The 21,325-nt window shown below is 37.6% G+C and overlaps 4 protein-coding genes across 4 annotated transcripts in view; 2 read left to right on the forward strand and 2 right to left on the reverse strand.

Annotated features, from left to right (window-relative positions):
• The window catches only part of LOC117638585 (O-fucosyltransferase 16-like), a 3,376-nt gene extending 2,958 nt beyond the window's left edge, over window positions 1-418 (reverse strand). Inside the window, exons 1-2 of the mRNA XM_034373688.1 lie at window positions 354-418; window positions 60-77 (exon numbers count right to left, since the gene is read on the reverse strand). Of these exons, the coding sequence (XP_034229579.1) occupies window positions 60-77; window positions 354-418 (83 nt within the window). The remainder of the gene's footprint in view (window positions 1-59; window positions 78-353) is intronic.
• A 2,196-nt stretch (window positions 419-2,614) lies between these two features.
• Window positions 2,615-6,793, forward strand: LOC117638586 (disease resistance-like protein DSC1). The gene is made up of 5 exons (XM_034373689.1): window positions 2,615-2,969; window positions 3,060-4,155; window positions 4,265-4,558; window positions 4,658-6,040; window positions 6,174-6,793. Exons 1-5 carry the CDS (start codon window positions 2,623-2,625, stop codon window positions 6,714-6,716), a joined length of 3,663 nt encoding a protein of 1,220 aa, XP_034229580.1. The 5' UTR covers window positions 2,615-2,622; the 3' UTR covers window positions 6,717-6,793.
• Window positions 6,794-7,318: 525 nt separating this feature from the next.
• Window positions 7,319-13,743, reverse strand: LOC117636487 (cyclin-H1-1-like). Its single transcript, XM_034371001.1, has 16 exons — window positions 13,587-13,743; window positions 13,427-13,482; window positions 12,902-12,976; window positions 11,691-11,777; window positions 11,236-11,286; window positions 10,706-10,784; window positions 10,404-10,522; window positions 10,213-10,286; window positions 9,864-9,984; window positions 9,709-9,777; window positions 9,461-9,502; window positions 8,863-8,937; window positions 8,441-8,497; window positions 8,147-8,233; window positions 7,866-7,954; window positions 7,319-7,779 (listed from the first exon to the last, which is right to left on the reverse strand). The coding sequence occupies exons 4-16, from the start codon at window positions 11,748-11,750 to the stop codon at window positions 7,677-7,679; spliced, it is 1,026 nt and encodes a 341-aa protein (XP_034226892.1). The 5' UTR covers window positions 11,751-11,777; window positions 12,902-12,976; window positions 13,427-13,482; window positions 13,587-13,743; the 3' UTR covers window positions 7,319-7,676.
• Window positions 13,744-19,447: 5,704 nt separating this feature from the next.
• On the forward strand, window positions 19,448-21,290 carry LOC117636485 (TMV resistance protein N-like). The gene is made up of 2 exons (XM_034370998.1): window positions 19,448-20,266; window positions 20,364-21,290. The coding sequence occupies exons 1-2, from the start codon at window positions 19,686-19,688 to the stop codon at window positions 21,043-21,045; spliced, it is 1,263 nt and encodes a 420-aa protein (XP_034226889.1). The 5' UTR covers window positions 19,448-19,685; the 3' UTR covers window positions 21,046-21,290.
• The last annotated feature ends 35 nt before the right edge of the window (window positions 21,291-21,325 follow it).

Genomic DNA, 21,325 nt, shown 5'->3' on the forward strand with positions numbered 1-21,325 from the left:
TCTCTAAGCATAAGGCCAACTTCCTCTGGAGTTAGCGGGCATCTGCCATGTCTTCGTACCATGTCAGGGTTGCTTGCCTGCATGCAATATAACCCCAAATATCAAATGTAGTTATAAAGCAGAGATACAAATTATATAAAATATGTCACTATTGAATGACCTCATTCAGGACATGAGTGAAGCCTTACGTGTAAAGTTTTCCACCTTTTCCGAATTTTCCCAAGTTCTTTCCTTTCTTTTTCTCCACCACCAAAATCACATCCAGAAAATGTCAGCATATCAGGCTCAAACCTATAACATGGTCTACCAATATCAGAAACTTCTTCCTATGGAGTCCAAAATTTGCAATTTACCTCAAATGCAGGGCAGTGAAATGCTTGCTTTTCATTCTCATTCTATCAACCAACGTTTTCCCCATTTCATTAATATGGTCAGTAAACTTCAAGGCATGATAATTTGCTCTACACCTAAGCTTTTGTAAATTTGAATCCAACTTATTTGAAAGCCTGTAATCAAACTTTGTGAGCTGAACAGCCTGCACATTCAAGCACCAGAAGTTTTTCTTCCTTGGTTATATGCACCAGCATATGATAATTAACAAATTCTTTACAAAAATGATTCTGGTAGCATTTTGCATTGCACTTCCTTGGGACACGCATGGTATATGGATTCATTGTTTTCCTCCCTTTGTTGGAAGCTGTTTAATTATTTCAACATCTTTTGATAAAAATGATATAAACCAGTCTACATCAAAGATGGGAGTCGAGTGGATTAATATGCAGCTCCAGCTAGAAGAAGAAGAAGAAGAAGAAGGAAGGAGATGGTCTGGAGTTTAAGTGCGGCACCATGAGAATGAGCTGTAATACGCCGTCGTTTCGGAGTGATGAATGAAGGTGACGGAAGGAAGGAGATGGTCTGGAGTTTAAGTACGGCACCATGAGAATGAGCTGTGATACGCCGTCGTTTCGAAGTGATGAATGAAGGTGACGGAGTGTGTCGGTTGTTGGCAGATGGGTGTGGGCTAGGATTTTTTGCCACGTCTCACAACTCCTTTCACCATCAGTCAGTGGACCCGACCCAACCCATTAACAAAGGTTTCCCTTCTTAGAATCCAACTTGGATTTTCAGTCTAACTTCCAACCAAAACCCAATGATTGAGACGGAGAAGTTTGGGAGACAAAGCCCAATGCTTGGACATTTCCATAATTTGATGTTTCATTTTTCGTTGGTTTTATTAATTTTTTTTAAACTTTATTATGTTTCTTTCAGCTTTTTCATTAGCAGTTCGATTCAGTGAATGACTAAACTACCCTTTCATATTGTACAAGGAATCAACAATTTCTTTTCTTGTAACGATGCAGGAGGATGGGGGGTGGATCAAGAGAGATATTTACTATTTAATTAGTTATTTTATGAGATATTGTTATTTTTTTATTTAACTAATTTTAAGAAATTTTTTATTATTTATATGTGATTTTATAATTAATTAATTTACTTTTGGACCAAGTAGAATTGACTCTTGGCACTTGGGTTCAGAATGTTAGTGATTTTCATTCAATAAGTGGTCTAGAAATATCGAGCATCCTCTAGATTTTCTTCTCTTGTTGGATATTTAGAGAGAATTATTAGTTATTTCGTTGGACAATTGTCATTCCCAAATTGATTTGGGAAATCTCTATTTCCGTTTTGGATTCGTATAATAAAAGTATTTGAGTTGAGTATCTGTGAATTTAATTGCCTTCAATTTGTTCCTTTTTTATAAAAGTCAGAGTTTGAATGGTTCTGAATTTTCTTTAGTTTGATCTGATGCCTTCTTCTCTGCTTTGAACGCGTGGAAGTTTCTTCACAGAAACTCTCTCTCTCTCTCTCTCTCGCTTAATCCTTCTTAATTATACTTAGCAGTTTATTAGTCTCTCTCGTCTCTTGTCAAATTCTCCCTCATATTGTCTTGTACCAAAAGTAATAAAAGGAACAACTTCGTACGTAAAACGCATAAACAGGGGGCCTATGGTCACTTTAGCTAGAAAGAATAATTCCTACTCACTTTAGCTAGAAAGAATAATTCCTACTCAGTGCTTGAGTAATTATTCCTCTTCTCTTTTTCCATCTCTGATTATTTTCCTGAATCGTTTTCGAGCTTTGTACAATTGCTAAACTAAAATTCTGATCTAGCTGCAAGCAACTGCTTTCAATTCTCTTTCTTCCTAAACAAGAGAGGCTACAACTCTCTCAAGCTGGCAGTGGCAACTTATTTCTAGCTATCTCTCTCTCTCTCTCTCTCTCTCTTGCTGAATTGGCAATATCAGATTCTCTTTCTTCTATATCTAAACACTCACAAACTGCTTTCTATCTTTCTTTCTGGAGATTTTTTTTATCCCTCATTTCTCATTCTCAATATATACATCCTATTTGGAGGAGCTAGCCTAGATACATGTATATGCATGCATGTTTTGACTTGTAGGTTTGCAGGTCGTGGATAGGGATATGAGTTCTTCTTCTTCTTCTTCTCTTCCTTTTGAAACAAAGTACGATGTGTTTCTTAGTTTCAGAGGTGAGGACACACGCGATACTATTACTAGCCATCTTCACAAGGCTTTACTTGGAAAGAAAATTGAGACCTACATGGATTACAGACTGGAGAAAGGAGACGACATTGGACCTGCCCTTCGGGAAGCAATCGAGAAATCGAAGATTGCAGTAGTCATTTTCTCAGAAGACTATGCTTCTTCCACATGGTGTTTGAAAGAACTTACGCATATACTAGGATGCAAGGAAAGATATGGACAGATTGTTATACCCATTTTTTATGGCATAGATCCATCACATGTACGAAAACAGGGAAGTAATGGACTTGCAGGTCGTCAACTTAAGAAACGTTTTAAAGACAGTAGGGATGAGGTGGTCAACTGGAGGGCTGCTTTGAAGGAAGCAGCCAATATGTCTGGGTTTCATTATTCAAGGAAAACAGGGTAGCCAACTCACTAACTTGAATCAATTTCTATTTGTGATAATTTGATTCATACTTACTATTGTTTGTCCTTCATAATGATATTTGCCAGGACAGAAGCCGATTTTGTTGAGGAAGTTGTCCGAGATGTTTTGACCAAATTGAATCGTGAATCGTCAAGTGATTCAAGGGGTCTGGTTGGAATTGAAAAGAAAATTGAGTTCATAGAGTCGTTATTATGGTTAGATTCACCAGGTGTTTGCTGTGTAGGTATTTGGGGCATGGGCGGTATTGGCAAGACCACCCTTGCTGATGCTGTATTTCACCGACTCTCTTCTGAATTTGAAGCTTCGTGTTTTCTTACAAATGTGAGGGAGAACTCAGAAGAAAGAGATGGAATATACCACTTGCGTAATAAACTTCTTTGTGAGATATTAAAGGAAAAAGATCTAAATATCCAAACTCCGTCTATACCGCCTATTATTCGACGTAGGCTCAGTTGTACGAAGGCGCTCATTGTTCTTGATGATGTGAGTGCTTCAAGCCAACTAGAAGTTCTTGTTGGTGACCATGATCGGTTTCGCAACGGAAGTGTAATCATTATAACTGCTAGAGACAGGGGCCTACTTGAGGAAAAAGTTGATAGGATATACGAGGTTGAGGGATTAAGATTCAATGAAGCTCTTCAGCTCTTCCATTGGCATGCATTCAAAAATAAGTCTCCAACAATGGATTATACCGAGTTGTCAAAAGAGGTGGCAAAATATGTTAAAGGCATTCCATTAGCTCTTAAAGTTATGGGGTCCTCATTCCTTCGTTGTAAGAGCAAACAAGATTGGGAAGATCAATGGAACAAATTGAAACGATTTCCAAGCGAAGGAATCAAAAAAGTGTTGAGACTAAGTTACGACGGATTAGAAGAAAATGAGAAGGAGATATTTCTTGATATAGCATGTTTTCATAAAGGCGATAACATGAATGATGTAAAAGTGTTACTAGATAGTCGTGGTTTCTGTGGGGAAGTCGGAATCAAAGTTCTCATTGATAGGTCTCTCATATCAATTTCAAAACGCAATTCCATAGAGATGCATGATTTGGTGCAAGAAATGGGTAGGGCAATTGTTCGCAAACAATGTATTGAAGAACCCGGAAGACGCAGTAGGTTGTTCAGTGCAGAGGATGTCTATCAAATATTGACAAATAACCAGGTGCGTAGTTCATGTTATATTCACATTTACAATAAACAAGTTACAAATATAATTTTGATTAAACATATTGTATATTAGTTCACCTTTATACTTTGCTCTCGACTATTAGATAACTGCAACTGTTCCAGCCATATCCTTTAACTGGTCTAAGATTGAAAAGCTAAACTTGAATCATGCAAACTTCGAAAAGATGTGTCAACTGAGATGGCTACGTGTCGGGCATTCTAAGTTTTCCGAGAGGAGCACAGTAATGGATTCTCTTGATCTTCCCAATTCTCTTAGTTATCTTCACTGGCACGAATATCCTTTGAAATCTTTGCCATCAAAATTTTCTCCTGTAAATCTTGTTGAGCTTCATCTGCCGTCCAGCCAAGTTGGGGCGCAACTTTGGACTGAAGAACAGGTATATATGATTATTTTAGTTCTCGTATGACATGTAGAAAGTAATAATCTGCAAGCTATAAGCTATTAATTCTTGTCATTTCTATTTAATTTGTTACAGAATCTTATCAACTTAAAAGTGATCAGTCTTTGTTGCTCCTTTCATCTAACTGAAGTTCCAAATCTCTCTCGGAGTCTAAAAATTGAGCGTATAGATCTGGGTTGCTGTTTAAGTTTGGTTGAAATTCCTTCGTACTTTCAAGATCTTGACAATCTTACTTATCTTGGACTTGGGCAATGCATAAATATCAAGACTCTTCCAGAGATGCCACGCAATGTTAAATTCTTAGATTTATCTGATACATCAATAAAGGAATTGCCTTCATCAGTTTGGTCTCACAAAAAAATTTCTGACTTTAATATTAGTTACTGTAGAGACCTTGAGAAGCTTCCAAGCAGCAGTTGTAACCTGAATGTCTCCGGTACTTTTAGTCTACACGGCTGCCAATCTCTTTGCGAGTTTTCAGAGCTTCCCAGGTATACAAGAGTGCTAGATTTGAGTGAGACAGCAATAAAAGTATTGCCCTCATCAATCGAGTGCCTCTTTGGTCTCACTGAAATTAATCTGTCCTCTTGCAAAAGCCTTGTGAGTCTGCCAACAAACATTTGCAAGTTGAAATCTCTTGAGAGACTTAATCTCAGTTTTTGCTCTAAATTTCAGTACTTCCCAGAAGTCTTGGAGCCTATGGAACATCTGAAGCTTCTTATTTTATCATGTACATCAATTAAGGAGCTACCCTCATCGATTGGAAACCTAATTAGGCTTCAAGGATTAGATCTCCATGAGTGTAAGAAGCTTGAGGTTGTCCCGAACGTCATCTACAATTTAAGCACTCTTAATTTTCTCAATTTTGATGGCTGTTCGAAATTGAAGAAATTGCCTCCCGTCTCAGTAGACTCAGTCGGATTGCTTTCTTTGGAAGATCTATACCTCAGGAAGTGCAGTATACTAGAAATCCCTGATGGCCTCGTTTGCTTAACCTCATTACGAGGGTTAAATATGAGAGAGACCAAAATTAAGAGCATACCTGCAAGCATCAAACAAGCTGCTCAGCTGTCTCGCCTACGCCTAATCGATTGCAAGAGCGTAGAATCTTTACCAGAGCTTCCCCCATTTCTGCAACGTCTTGAAGCACAAGGTTGCACGTCACTGAAGACAGTCTCATCAAGTTCAAGCACTGCACTCGCACAACGTTGGGACGAATATATATTTTTTCCAGGGCGTCATGAGATACATAATTTTTCTAGTTGCCCAAAGTTGGATCAGAATTCACGAAGCAATATAATGGCTAATGCACAGCTCAGTATTATGCGAATGGCAACTGCATCTTCAAAGTATAAAGAAGAACAAATTGAATTAGCGTCACATTATTTTGAAGATTTAGATGATTCCTATAATGATACTGATTCAGATGATAAATTTGATCGAGAGGATATGATTCAGGTCTCTATATCTCTTTCTTTCTTGCTTTCTTTCTTGCTCACGCACACACTCTGTCTGTCTCACTCCCTTCTGTTGAAGCATCTACTATTTTTTTTAACGAGTTTAATAACTATGATATCCAACCATGGTACAGGAATATTTTGGCAGATCTTCAGTTTTCATTACATGTTCGGGGTATGAAATTCCAAATTGGTTCAGCCATCAAAGTGAGGGATCTTCAATAAAGATTGAGCTTCGTCCTGATTGGTTTAGCACAGATTTCTTGGGTTTCGCTCTATCTCTTGTTATTGCATTGAACACCGAAGATGCTAAATGCGAAATGGAGTTTGGGTGCAGGTACAACTTCAAAACAAGTAATGGTGAAAGCAATGAAATCAACCATTCTTTGTATAATCCGTGTTCGCATGGAAGCACTTTAGAAGATTCCCATGAGGTGCTTGTGTGGTGGTATGACATCTTTGAAGTTGCAGAGGGTGCTCAAAGACCCACTGCGTTTTACAAACTTGTTACTGAGGCCTCTTTTGAATTCTACTACATACAAGAGTTTAACTCTGAAGAAGATGAGGTTTTCGAAGAATTCTGTTCAGATTACAAGGTGGAAAAGTGTGGGATTTGTCCGTTGTATGCCCGAGATGTTGAGATTATTAAGCAAAGAATTTGTAGCTCAAGTGGTTAGGAACATTTATCTCACTTTAGGATCTACCCGTGCAAGATAATTTTATTGGAGTGTTGCAAGCCTTGTCTTGTCCGGCTTAGGGACGTCTTACTTGTTTTAAGCCAAGTAATTTTCTTCATTGAACATGTATTATTAATTGTTTACCTGACTTGGATATCAGCTGGAAGTTGGAATGGCTGTAGTTTAATGAATGTCCTACCAAAAGTAATACAAGGAACAACTTTGTACGTAAAACGCATAAACAGGCGGGCCTCTTGTCACTTTAGAAACGCATTTTATTTATTGATATTGTTTGGGGGATTTTATTTTTACTCCATTGAACTAATTGATTTTCCCTTTATTCTCTTGGGGGTTAATTGATTTTCTAAAATAAAATTAGAAAGATAGAGACCTTATTGAAGGCTTATGATATAAAGAGGGCCCAAAAAGCACATTTAAAATTTTTTGTTTCGGAAAGGCCTAACCCGACCCACAATCCCCTCATTATTGCCTTTCTGCGAATAATAAACTAGAAATGATAAGAAGAAATAAATACAAGGTCAAAATAATCCCCTCCTACTAAATCACAAGATCATTTTCAAGGCTCAGAAAAATTCTTCATCCGCTCAAACTCAAATCTTAAATCGACTGATTTGATAACATAACAATAAAAATAAAAATAGAAAAGAGAGGAGAAAGAATATATTAGTTAAAGAACAGGTAAAATTCTCTTATTCTACAATAATCGTACAGGATGATCGCTTGGAGTATCTTTCCGAAGCAAAACAAGAAACTTCCAAGGGAAACACCGAGATAAATTTATCTGAAACCAGATGAAGAGTGTCAGTACAACGACAATTTAAATTTGCGTATCTCCAACTGTTTAGACACCAGTTGCAGTGTATAAAACTAAACGTCCCTCACAAACCCTATGGGACAAGAACAAGAAGTTGCCAAGAAACCCAGATATGATGGTGAATTTTATACATAAAGGGCATACATTTCAGTATGAGAAGGTACAGGTTGCACTTCATTTGAGCTCCTCTTCGACTTGTGCTTCGATTTCTTATCCCGCTTCTTACTTCTGAAAACCAGTCAAAGTTTGGCATTAATACAAAAGAAAAGGGCACCAGATTAAATGTGACTATTTCTAGATAAGGAATAGCATACTCGTCATGTGAACTAAGACCCCAACAAGATTTCAGTTTTCGGTTGATGTGCTTGAGATCCTTGTCTGAAGGAAACTTGTATTTTCTTGCCTGCATATACATTAGCCAGGAAGAAAAGCAGATTGGAAAATGAAACCAAAAAGTTATCAGATTAAAGTTTTTCGAAATCCTGAACTTAATCATCTAGCTTTATGATATATAATTTTCACAAATGTTTGCGCTGTATCACAGAGTCAATGGAGTTTGCATCACACTTGTATGTATATTGCAACGAATTTATACCCAAGAATCTATTGCATTAAGGAATTCAACTAGCTCTGAAACGGTATGTTCAGAACTCTGACGAGAGAGAATGCTCCTCAGGTATCTGAAAATGGGCACACATGAAAGAAGGTTTATTAGTATTGTCCAACAACAAACACCCCCTCCCCATCCCAACAATTTAATGTCAATATGTAAACAATTCTACTTGAGCAGCCAATAGGGAAGTTGGGAGGAAGGCAGAAGTAGAACTATGCAGGAAAAATAAAAATAAAAATAAAAATGATAGGAAACCTAAAGTTCGAATCAGAAGCTCTCAAAGTCTACAACTTTGTGCACCTGATTTGCACTACGCAAAGCAGCCAATGCCAACTGCATCAAATTAAGATGGGCAAGTTAAAGATGACGTATATATTATCTATGTGTGTGTGTGTGTGTGTGTGTGTGTGTGTGTGTGTGTGTGAGAGAGAGAGAGAGAGAGAGATATATATATATATATATATATTTATATATATAGGCCATATTATTTTTCTTATCTTTTGGTTGGGCTCTATCTCACTATATCCTAAATGACCAACTTCTCTTCCTCATAAAATTCATTAGATGCTGCTCCTATAACCCTAGCACTCTCCAACCAAATCCTAATACTCAAACCTAAAATGGGCAAAGTATGATATTTAAAATTAATGACCAAATTCTGAGCTTGAACGGCTAGAAGCTTGAATGGCAAATCATACCTGCCCAGGAGGGAATAGAAGTGGGGCATCCGTAAGCATGATTTTATCCACTTCCATCTTTGCAGCATGAAGCAACTTTTACAAATCATTCCATCAAAAAAATATTTAGCTGGTTAAGCAAAAGCCAGATTCCTCATCAAAAGAACTACATTTTCTACTAAACGGGAAATTCTTAATTTGCAACCATTATATTGCACCCCAAGGAAAAATGTTACACACAAAGCTGATTAGTGATATTTGGCTCATGTGCAGGAAAGTGGGGCTATCAGAGTTCTTCCTTTGACAGAAGTGAAGCAATTGAAAACCAGTCCTTCCTTGGAATTTTTTTTTCTTGTTATGTACATATTGACACAAGAACCAAATGAAACAGAATTATTCATTTAATTAAAAGACTTCCTTAGTAAATTACTTATAGTTTAAATTTATTAAATCATGCAGAAAGATACATTGCTTGTGACTGGCTATTGGTTATTTAAAATGATTGCTAACTCAACAAAGAAAGACTCTTAAAGATTCAGTCAAATAGATGCCGTGTAATAGAACAGAAACTGAACACACTATTCAGCCATATACAATTAAAACAAAGCCAAACAATTACCTGCAGAATTTGGAGTCGATCATCGTTTATTCCACAGAATTCCTAGAAATGAACACTAATTGTCACCAAGTACACGCAAGGAACTTCTTAAAAAAAATTAAAATGCATACGAAAATAAAATATTAAAGATGCACTAGAGAAAACCAAGATAAATTTTAAGAAGTATCCCAAAAGAGTGGGAAATAGTAAAGTCAAAGCATCCTCGTAGAGCATTTTGTTGGGGAGGGAAGATGTGCAGAAATTTTTACCCCCATATCATCGATAAAACCTTCAATTGAGCGATATGGTGCATAAACAATAAGATCAAATTCCAAACTCTGCACAATAAAGGTATAGTGTTATATTAAACAAATAAAACAGAAACGAAGTAGAAACAACAAAGAAATGTGTGGCACATCCATGCCTGATAAACTATCATCTCATTATTGAGTATCATTTGATGATCCTGTGAGATCCCCTTACCAAGCTCCTCTGCTGATACGTGGTTTTCTTCTATTTTACAAGCTGCATATATACAGGTTAACCTGTGAACAATTCAATTAATTCAATTTAAACATCCACAAACAATTAGGTAGATGAAATGAATTGTTGCAATCATATAAGCTTAGGTAAATAAATATGAGAATAATGACCTGATTTTCTAGTGTCTCAACATCTTAGTGAATTTCTACCCAGAAGAATCAAATTTCACATAGAATCACATATGCATTGACAACTGACAGATATATTAAATAGATATAAGCCAACCTTACATTATATTTTTTGGATGATTTTGCATCACCGACCATTGTAGATAAAACCTTTTGAAATATATAAGAGCTGTTGCCTGCAAATGAAACCAATTAGACAAGGATAGTGCTGAAACTGATCAATTTTTTGTAGTTCTCACACTTCCTAAACTATTACCACTTCTTTTCTTCTGTCAAAATGGGAAGCCACATACCTGAACTTTATGAGGGAAGTGAAAGTTTTTGCACACTTCTTGAAGTTTATTTTCATAAAATACTCGCATAAACTGCTCCTCTTCAATGCTAATGGGTTTTGGACGAGAATGCTTGTCAGCTGTATTTAAAGACCAAAAAGTAAAGCAATTGAAAACCAGTTAAATATTCCAAAGCAGAAAAAAATAATAATAATAACTAACCAAGAACTTGTGAGACACATTAAAATAAAAAAGCTTTTACGTTTGTGCCTCACTTGTGTGTGTGTGTGGTGATAGGGAGTGGAACCTCAAAAGAGCATTACCATTATCTTTTGCAATAACTTGAGGTTCAGGGTATGATATTGTGCCATCAACATCTACTTCCATTAGTGTTGCTCCATACTTCACAAGAAATTATTTGTTAGAAGTAATTGAAAACAATCCAAGCCGAATTTCAGAAAAAATAACTCATTTCCTATGGGACAAAACGGAAAAAATACAAAAACCTAAGAAGTAGTAGAAAAGGTACACAGTTAACCTTAAATAACCAATTAGAGACATTGCCCTAATTAACACATCATCTGCTAGTCTGCATAGCTAGATAACAAGTCCTTAAATTATCTATGAAGGTATACTCGATGCACCTGTAAATATTTCCTCATTCCAGCAAATAAGCTCATAAGAATAAATATGCCAGAAAAAACAAATAAATACAAACAAAGCATAGGGGGTGAGATGTTCATAAAGCGGATCTAACAACAATAAAACAAATTTGCATGAAGTTACTAGTGACTAGTTTTAATTAAAGAACAACTAACTTGCAATGACTAATGAAGCAAGACTCTGTACACGCCTTCTCCAATGTTTGTATTGCTCTTTGATTAGCAGCCTTGTATTTACCGACCTATATCAGATAACATGACACTAATAAGCACACACGAACTTTCAATTCAACTTTAAAGTATTGCAAACATTAAAGTCCCATCTCAAATAAGCCTTAAACCCCACCCAAAAAAAAAAAAAACGCTTTTTCCTTTAATTTCATCTAAATTGCTCCATTTTATAATTTGGAAACCACATTCACTGTTTCCCCAAGCAATCAAAAAGAGCATGCGGCAACAACACCTAATAACGAAGATTACAAATGCAATTTAATTATAAAAAAAAAACTTTTTAGTTTAGTTAAACTATAAACAACTGTAACAATGATAAAAGAAACTCTATTTTCCTTCATCCCCTCAGCATCCAAACAGGCCCTAACTGAACATAAAAATAAAAAAAGCAAAGACAATATGGAGGTGAAATTACCAGTTCTTCAGGCTTGAAGATCCACTTGGCTCGGTGAGTCGAGGTCTGGAATTCGGCCATGTCGACTCGGAAACCTTAGCTCAGGTGCTTGCAGAAACAGACACACACAGCGTGAGCGTTTGTGGAAGAAGCTTTAGGTTTTGTTTTATCCAAAACAAAAAACAAAAAACAAAAAAAACAAAAACAAAAAAAGCTCTAGGTTTTGGACCTCTTCCTTATTTGCGTCCTAGATAAGGTTTATGGATGGATGCATATACCAACGACATGTCGTTTTCTGTGGAGAACTTGTACAAAACGGGGCTGCACGTTTTTTCCCGTCTGTATACATTTACTCGCCGATTTATTTTTGTTTCACAATGTGACGCACCATCTCTAGAGCAACAAGGCAAATGAGTCATTTTTTCTGAAATTCGGCTCGGATTGTTTTCAACTACTTCTAACAAATAATTTCTTGTGAAGCATGGAGCAACACTAATGGAAGTAGATGTTGATGCAATATCATACCCTGAACCTCAAGTTATTGCAAAAGATAATGGTAATGCTCTTTTGAGGTCGCACTCCCAATCACCACACACACACACACACGCGCGAGGCACAAATGTAGAAGGCTTTTTATTTTTATTTTTAATGTGCCTCACAAGTTTTTGGTTGGTTATTTTTATTTTTTTTTTTTCTGCTTCAGAATATTTCACTGGTTTTCAATTGCTTTAGTTTTACTGTTTGGTTAGTCAATTACTTTTCAATAACCAAAAATAATAAGCAATAACATCAATAATTTCTGTAAACTACAAATAAAACGGCAACCAAAATACAAATATTGTATGCTTCAATAACAAAACAAAAAAAAAAAAAAAAAACAATAAGCATTAACATAAATAATTTCTGTAAACTACAAATAAAACAGCAACTGAAAATAACAAATAAAACAACAACTGAAAATATTGTTTGCACTCTGCATTTTATTTAGGCGTGAGTTATTCCATGTTAATGATGAATTTTCAGACTGTTTTCTGTAAACTACAAATAAAACAAACAGCAACCAAAAATAAAAAATGAAACAGCAACCAAAAATACAAAATAAAACAGCAACTGAAAATAACAAATAAAACAGCAACTGAAAATACAAAATAAAACAGCAACTGAAAATAACAAATACAACAGCAACCGAAAATAACAAATAAAAACAGCAACAAAAAATATAGAAAAATTACCAGAAACAAACATAGCCAGCAAGCCAATCCTTTCCTTAGCCTTCAAAATCAATTCCAGACAGAATTTTTGAATCCCTAAATTACCAGAAATAAACACAGTCAGACAAATAAATAGAAAAAATACAACATAGTCAAATCCCTGAATTTTTGAATTAGGTTTCCACAATAACAATCAACAAGTGAGAACTAATATAATGGTGACAATCAACAAGCATTGGCATAGAAAGTCTCAGTAGATCATGCAACGTGGTGGTGTCACAAATAGAAAAAATGAATCATACCACACATGATAATGATGAATTCCATACCAAAAACAACAAATAAAACAGCAACAATTTTCAATAGTAATGCAGCTCTTATTCAAACAGCAATCGAAAATAAATATAGCAACCGAAACAGCAACCAATCATACAAATTAAATTATTACTCAATATCTGCCAAATCACGTTATTGAATGATGCAATTCTTTCCAAAAATAGCAAAAATACAGCAAAAATAGCAAATAGAACATCAACAATTCCATACCAGAAATAAACACAGCCAGCAAGCCAATCTGGAAAAACTTTGCCTTCAAATCAATTCTGTCCAGAAAAAATATATATACAAAGTCAAAATATATAAATAGAATTAACAGAAATCAACAAAAATTCCTAAATTTTGAATTTGGGTTTCAAAATATTAATACCTCAAACCAACAAAAATCGAGAGAGGGAGACCTTTGATTACTAAGAGAGAGCGGGTGAGAGAGAGCGATAATGGCTGAGAGAGAGACAGAGACAGCGAAACCGGCTGAGGGAGACGAGAGTGAGATCGACTAAGAGAGAGTCGGTGAGAGAGAGAATGAGTGACTGAGAGAGAGCGGGTGACTGAGAGAGTGACTGAGAGGAAGAACGAACAGAGGCAAAGACGAGAGACAGAGAGAGGCAGAGGCGAGCGAGAGCGGTCGAGAGTGACTGAGGCCCATTTGGTGGGCTGGCTTGGACTGATTAGAATGGGCCTTGAAGCATTGGACTGGGTTGATTTGGACTGGCTAGGTTTTGAGTCATGTCCTACTCATTCTTGCACTAAACAACAAACTGGAATTAACTTTATCTTTTTTAATAAATCAAATTTTAATTTTAATTTTTTTATTAACAATATTCCAACTCTTTTCCTCAGATCGAAGAAAACCTCTCAAATTATGCAAAATGACTGTGACCAGATGCAAAATCTCCTAATCAAATGAAGAAGATAACACATATCAAGATTTAAAAATAATAATTAAAAAAATTCTCAGTTTTGTCAGATTTTTTTTTCCAGTATCTTTCTTTATCAACTAAAAAATCATCTCTTTATCAAATAAAATTATCTCTCTTTTTCTTTTTTTCTTTTTTTTTTAATCAGAACCTTTTTTCTATTATTTAAATTTTACAAGAAGATAATTACAAGAGAGAAATAAATTGTAGTTAGCCAAAAACAAATTGTAATTTGAAACAAAAGAAAAGAAAAAAATCGATGGAATAACTTTCAAATTCAATAAAACACAAATTAAAGAACAACACTCAAAAGAAAAAAAGAAGAAGGAATTATGCAAATTATGGAACCCCAATACCAAATATGAAAAAATCTTCAATGAAAAGGGGAAAAAAAACCCGAAAAGATCTTCAAACAAAAGAAATCAAACCCAAAAGAAAAAAAAAAAAAATCAAAGCACCCAACATCATCAACACATCTCAATATCTAACAACAAAATCGAAAAAGGAGTTCTTTCAAATTATCAGAGAAGAGAAGAATAGAGAGGGGAGAGGGGAAGAGAGAGGCGAAGAGCAAGGAGAGAGGGGAAGAGAGAGAAGAGAAGAACTTAAGAAAAGGCTTGCTTGGTCTCGCTGAGAGAAGAGACGTGCTCAGTCTAGCCAAGAGAAGAGAGAAAAGGCTTGCTTGGAAAAGCCTCAGATTCTAAACCCACATATGGGCTTGGGTTCTAGAGCCATAGTTATTTACGACATGGATCTCATGCCCATATCCAGTCCAAGACACACTTAAACTTACCAAACAATGGCTAGGACTCATATCCATTTCAATTGAAAATATCCAATCCAATCCAGCCCACCAAACGAGCCCTGAGTGACTTAGAGAGAGCAGGTGAGAGAGAGAGAGAGAGAGTGATTGAGAGATCATGATTCGTGTGAAAATCTGGAGAGAGTCTAAGAGAGTGAGAGAGGCAGAGGCGAGAGACTGAGAGAGAAGGCGAGAGAGAGAGTGACTGAGAGGAAGAACGAAGAAGAAAGAAATAGGCGAAACCAAAAAATTTTTGAAACCCTTGAAATGTTTAGGGTTTCTCTCCGAATCCGGTGTAGCAAGGAGTATGGTGTAAGAACCCAAAACAAAATATCTAAAAAGAAAGAAAATATCTAAAAAGTAAGGAAAATATCTTTTAGCGAAAAGACCAAATTGCCCTCGCATATTTTAATGGGGGAAAATTTGACTTTTTAATCGAGAAAGAATTTGGGAATTTCGCTTACGCCTTTGCGTAGAGCGCGGCGAAAGGAGTTCGTAGACACGGAGTAGGCCCGAATTGGAGCCGTAACGAAGAAGTTATGGTCTAAAAACCGCGAAGGGCAAAACGGTAATTTGGCCAAAAAGTCAGATTTTTAACCCCTCTCTTTCTCTCTCCCCGCGTCAGCTCTCTCTCTCCTCTCTCTCTCCCGCGACGCAGCTCAGCTTCTCCCTTCCAGCCGCTCCCGTCGCCACCACAGGGCGACTCGATCTCCGGCAAGGGCACCGTCACCTCCGCCTCGGTCTCGCCGATCTTCCTCGACCAGTCGCCGGCCGTGGGACGCCTGGAAACGATCGGAAATTACAGATTTCCGACGGAGGTCAATCGAACTTCTTTCCTCTCGATCTCCTCCGTTTCTCAACCAAATCAGTCGAGTGAGGTATGGATTTTCATCTATTTCTCGTGCTCTATCTGCTGGTTGGCTGGGTTTAGATCGATTTCACCTCTAGGTTGCTTAATTTTCGAGTTGAAAATTGGCCGAACTTCGGCCGCCGTGATCGGCCATTTTCGGCCACTTTTTGGGGGTTGTCCAAGAACAAAAGTGACTCCAAATGGGGTGTTTTACCTAGAGTAGGAGTTTGGAGTCTCGGTTCCACGATTTTTTGGCACACCCGAATCGCTTTGGACACCCGATCTGCCGCGCGTGTGGCAGCGCGTGGGTCAGGGTGGTGGCATGGCTCTGGCCAGTTTTGAGGTCCTCGTGTCGTCACGAGCGCGTCGGATTTCGCGGATCTCGATTCGGAGTCCGTTTGAGCCCCGAACGGATTTTCCATATCGCGCGATCCGTGGGTGCAATGTCATGTAATCGTTGGATCGCGCTGAATTTTGGATATGTCGGTCTACGTGACTTCAGGATTGTGTAGGATTCGACGGATTGCGAATCGGAGTCCCGAATACTCCGGAATCGCGAACCCTGGGGCTAGGTTTAGGGTTTTAAGCGATAATGCGATTTTGGCCAATCCGACCGTCCGTTTCGGACCAAATTCGCAGAACATGGTTCCCGCTCTATGAGAAACCTTCCGGGAAGCTCAGATTGGCCATCGGAGATCGTGGACCTCAAGGGTCCCGGGTCGGCCGATCTGACAGTTTATTGCTTAGCTAAGCGTCGGACCTTCCAAAACTGGTCCAAGCGTCGGAAAAAGGGCTATTGTGGGCATAGGAGTAACTTGGGATGAGATGCACGTATTTCTAGGAGCCGGGGGCAGGGTGTTTAGTTGAATTCTTTTATTCAACAGTTTATTAATTTAATCTTTATGGGTAATCAGGCACCAGGAGCCCGACAGGACACCGAAGAAAACCTCAAGAGGTCCAACTAGCTCGGATCATCTGTGAGTGGACTTTCTTTCATGAATTCTTTTATATAAATAAGTTATATGGAGAATTTCTATAAGTAAGATTTCATAAGCGATGTTATATAGATTTTATATAAATAAGTTTTATAAATGAGTTTATATTGATTTTATATAAATGAGTTTTTATAAATGAGTTTATTCGAATAAATTTCCTTATTTGATATTGAGTAAGTTTTATTATGGTTCCGAACACGATTATTATAGTAATAGTTCAATAAGTTGGTGCTGCTTATTTACGAGTTATAGAAACAGAGTTTGAGTTTCGAATCAGTTGAGACCGCAGCACGATTTGAGTTTTACAGTTATTATTCAGATATTTCTTTTTAAAGGAATTTATTTTAAAACCACCTCGTACCCGTTTTTTTTTTATGGTGATTACCCAGAGTCGGACCGATGTCTACGGACATCCAGTCTGATTATAGTTCAGTCAGTGCACTTGACTTTGCCTCACGAGTTTCGGGGACGCTCGGACCGTGAGTGCCAGGATTTGCGGCTCGGCAGACTTGGTGTCCCGAGACCTGCCAGGATTGCGGCTCGGCTGACTCTGTGTCCCCGAGACCTGCCAGGATTGCGGATCAGGCTGACTACGGTCCCCTGCATCCTGCCAGAGCGACTCGAGCTGACTTGGTGTCATCGAGGAATCTGTCGGCGGGACAAGCTGATCATAGTCCCCTGATTTCGCCAGTTTGCGGCTCGGGTGGACTGCGTGGCGCCTGAGACCTGCCAGGGAATTGACGGATAAGACAGGGGTACAAATAGGTGGTATTTTCAAAGGATTTTGGTTTTACCATTATTTAATTATGACTTTCAGATATTTTACATCAGTTTCTCCGATTTTTCAGGCATTAATACATTTATACAGTTTGTTCAGTTATACAAAGTTTGAGTACAGTGCTCATATACACATTTGATTTTAGTATTTTATACAACCTTGCTTTCAGTGCTTTTGAATAAAATTAATCGAGTTTGATTATGATTTACATGGCATGATTTGAGTTCAGTAAGCTTAAATGGAAGGTGCGTATTCAGTTATTTAATAATTTCTATAGAGGGGGTTATTTTGAATATTAAACTGTTTTCAAAAATGCTTATGTTGGTCCACTCACATCTTCAAACTGTTTTCACCCCCAGGCTGTAGGCGTACGCTGAATCCACCACCGGGCCAATCATAGTTTCCGCGCCAAGGTAAAGTTTTGCAGAAAATCCTTGCAACCTTGAAAACCCTAGAAAATGCTCTGATATCTTGTTGAACATAAGGAACTGAGGTTGGAATCTGTTGGTTGACTTAGTCTGGCTGTTGGTAGGATTTCTGAGACTGTTTGGCAGGTGGAAGACTTTGGGTATGGTCAAAATAGAGGGGAGACTCTGCCGAATTTTCGGCAGAAGTCGGAAGAAAATTTTAAAAGAATTGTGTAAGAAAAGGGTAAAAAGGTCATTTGTGCCCGACATTCGCCAGGTGTCGGACACGCACAGGAATCGGCTCGGTTTCCAAAGCGGAAATTGGGTCGGGTCCTGTCATATGGAATGGCGTAGACTCGACGAATAATCTGCTGACACATGTATCTTTTTAAAAATAAAATAAAATAAAAATATTCGGTCCGATCCGATTTTTAGCTGTTTGAAGGGAATAAAAACCGGTCCAACCCGGTTTAAGTATAAAAACCGAAATAATAGAGAAATCAAAGCTTTCGATAATCATTTCCTCAAAAAACTACGCTTCTTCCACTTGGTGTCTGGATGAACTTGTGCATATTCTAGAATGCAAGGGAAGAGGTGGTGGCGATGGCGGTGAAGGTGGAGGTGGTAGTGGTGGTGATGAAGGTGGAGGTGGTGGTTGTGGTGGTGGTGATGGTAATGGTGGAGGAGGTATTTAAGTTATATTTTTCCAATTCGTCTCTAAAATTTGTCTAAAAATATAATTTAAAGAACCCATTATAGATACTCTTAAAAATCTAAACTAGATACCTCTATATTTTAATTTCATTGAAATCATTAAAATTCGTCAAAAGTTTGAACTGAATGCCCCCTAAACTTTGGGTGATTTATAGGACAAAATTTAAAATAAAAAAGAAGCTCTAGTGGTTGTAATATGGACCCAACAAGAAAATAGAAAAGTAGAAGTTTGTACGTAAAACGCGTAAATTGAGGGGCCTATTATATAACGTGTTGTCGCTCCCACTAGTATTGAACTCAATAAAAATCAACAGAACTTTGTACGTAAAGCATTTAAAGAGGGGGTCATTGTGCTGCCGCTGCCATGTGCCCTTTTCTTTCTTCAGTGTGAATGCTTGAATTTTTGTCTACCGACACTGAATGCTTGAATTTTTGTACAATTGCTAAACTAATTAAAATATGATCTAGCTTACCAACCAACTGCTTCTCTTTCCATAACATTTAAAGCTGGGTTGTGTGGCCAGTCATGCAGAAAGGGACGAGGACATTGTGATGAAAGTGAAAATTGATGGGGGTGTGCGTAGTGGCGTTCTTGAATCTTGGTTTGAATGCACGAAAGTTCTTTAGTCAAATCTCCTTGACTTTACTTTTTTATATTTTAATTTCTATTGATCGTTTGTACTTTTTTTATCTTCAAAAGCAAAAGTTTGTACGTAAAGCGTGTAAGGGGGGGTCCCATGTGCCCTTTCCTTTGTTCAGTGTATGAATGCTTGAATTTTTGTCCACCGACAGTGCTTGCCTAATTATTCCACTTGTCTTTTTCCTGGATCGTTTTGTAGCAATTGTTTTGTAAAGCAACTGCTTTCTTTTCTCTTTCTTTCTAAACTGCTTAATTAAACCCATCCATCATCTACAATATAAGATTTTCTTTCTTCTTCAAGTTTTCATCTCAAATATCAGATTTGCTTTCATTACAGCTCCAGGTGCATTCAGAGAAACGGATATGGAATCCATTGAGTTTTTTCAAGTTTTCATCACAATCATCATGACTCTGTTCTACAGCTACTTCAGATCATTAACGTCTTCTTCTTCTTCTTCTTCTGCTGCTGCTGCTGCTGATACTGATATCCCCCCTGTTAAAAATAAGTACGATGTGTTTCTTAGTTTCAGAGGTGAGGACACGCGCGATGCTTTTACCAGCCATCTTCACAAGGCTTTACTTGGGAAGAACATCGACACCTACATAGATAACAGGCTCGAGAGAGGAGATGAAATTGCTCCTACCCTTCTAGAAGCAATCGAGAAATCGAAACTTGCACTAGTCATTTTCTCAAAAGACTATGCTTCTTCCACATGGTGTTTGAAAGAACTTGTGCAAATACTTGGATGCAAGAAAAGCCATGGACAGATTGTTATACCCATTTTTTATCGCATAGATCCATCACATGTACGAAAACAGCAGGGAACTTATGCACTTGAAGATCGTCCGCTTAAGCGCAGCCGTAGGGATGAGGTGGCCAACTGGAGGGCTGCTTTGGAGGAAGCAGCAAATATGTCTGGGTTTCATTATTCCAGCAAAACAGGGTAACTAACTTTCTAATTTGTATCCATTTATACTTTTTATTATTTGATTCATACTGTACTTATACTATTGTTTGTCTTTCATAACGATATTTTCCAGGACAGAGGCCCATTTTGTTGAGAAAGTTGTTCAAGATGTTTTGACCAAATTGAATCGCGATTTGTCAAGTGATTTAAAGGGTCTGGTTGGAATTGAAAAGAAAATTGAGAAAATTGAGTCGTTATTATGCTTGGATTCACCAGGTGTTTGCTGTGTTGGTATTTGGGGCATGGGTGGTATTGGCAAGACCACCCTTGCTGATGCTGTATTTCACAGGCACTCCTCTAAATTTGAAGTTTGTTGTTTTCTTGCAAATGTCAGGGAGAACTCAGAACAAACGAATGGACTACGTCAGTTGCGAAATACACTTGTTCGTGAATTATTGAAGGATAAAGATGTAAATATCAACACTCCGTCTATTCCACCTCATATTCAAGATAGGCTCAGGCGTACAAAGGCGTTCATTGTTCTTGATGACGTGAATGCTCGAGAACACCTAGAAGTTCTTGTTGGTGATCATGATCGGTTTTGCCAAGGAAGTCGAATCATTATAACTGCTAGAGATAAAGGCCTACTTGAGCAAAAAGTTGACCCTGCGAAGATATTCAGCGTTGAGGGATTAGGTTCTGATGAAGCTCTTGAGCTATTTCATTCGCATGCTTTTGGAAATAAGTCTCCAACAACAGATCATCCTAAGTTGTCAAGAGAGGTGGTGGATTATATTAAGGGCATTCCATTGTGATGAAAAAGTGAAAATTGATGGGGGCGTGCGTAGTGGCGTTCTTGAATCTTGGTTTGAATGCACGAAAGTTCTTTAGTCAAATCTCCTTGACTTTACTTTTTTATATTTTAATTTCTATTGATCGTTTGTGCTTTTTTTATCTTCAAAAGCAAAAGTTTGTACGTAAAGCGTGTAAGGGGGGTCCCATGTGCCCTTGCCTTTGTTCAGTGTATTGTTCAGTGTATGAATGCTTGAATTTTTGTCCACCGACAGTGCTTGCCTAATTATTCCACTTGTCTTT

The sequence above is a fragment of the Prunus dulcis genome, chromosome 8, assembly GCF_902201215.1.
Source record: "Prunus dulcis chromosome 8, ALMONDv2, whole genome shotgun sequence".
Taxonomy (NCBI): domain Eukaryota; kingdom Viridiplantae; phylum Streptophyta; class Magnoliopsida; order Rosales; family Rosaceae; genus Prunus; species Prunus dulcis.

Bases quoted from the DNA above. Each gene is read 5' to 3' on its own strand.
- LOC117638586 (XM_034373689.1), top strand. From the start codon at position 2,623: ATGGATTACAGACTGGAGAAAGGAGACGACATTGGACCTGCCCTTCGG. The intron at 2,970-3,059 runs GTAGCCAACTCA...GATATTTGCCAG, and splicing joins CATTATTCAAGGAAAACAGG to GACAGAAGCCGATTTTGTTG. The intron at 6,041-6,173 runs GTCTCTATATCT...ACCATGGTACAG, and splicing joins ATCGAGAGGATATGATTCAG to GAATATTTTGGCAGATCTTC.
- LOC117636487 (XM_034371001.1), bottom strand. From the start codon at position 11,750: ATGGCCGAATTCCAGACCTCGACTCACCGAGCCAAGTGGATCTTCAAG. The intron at 9,503-9,708 runs GTAAAAATTTCT...GTTCATTTCTAG, and splicing joins GTTTTATCGATGATATGGGG to GAATTCTGTGGAATAAACGA. The intron at 7,780-7,865 runs GTATGCTATTCC...ACTGGTTTTCAG, and splicing joins GGTCTTAGTTCACATGACGA to AAGTAAGAAGCGGGATAAGA.
- LOC117636485 (XM_034370998.1), top strand. From the start codon at position 19,686: ATGGAATCCATTGAGTTTTTTCAAGTTTTCATCACAATCATCATGACT. The intron at 20,267-20,363 runs GTAACTAACTTT...GATATTTTCCAG, and splicing joins CATTATTCCAGCAAAACAGG to GACAGAGGCCCATTTTGTTG.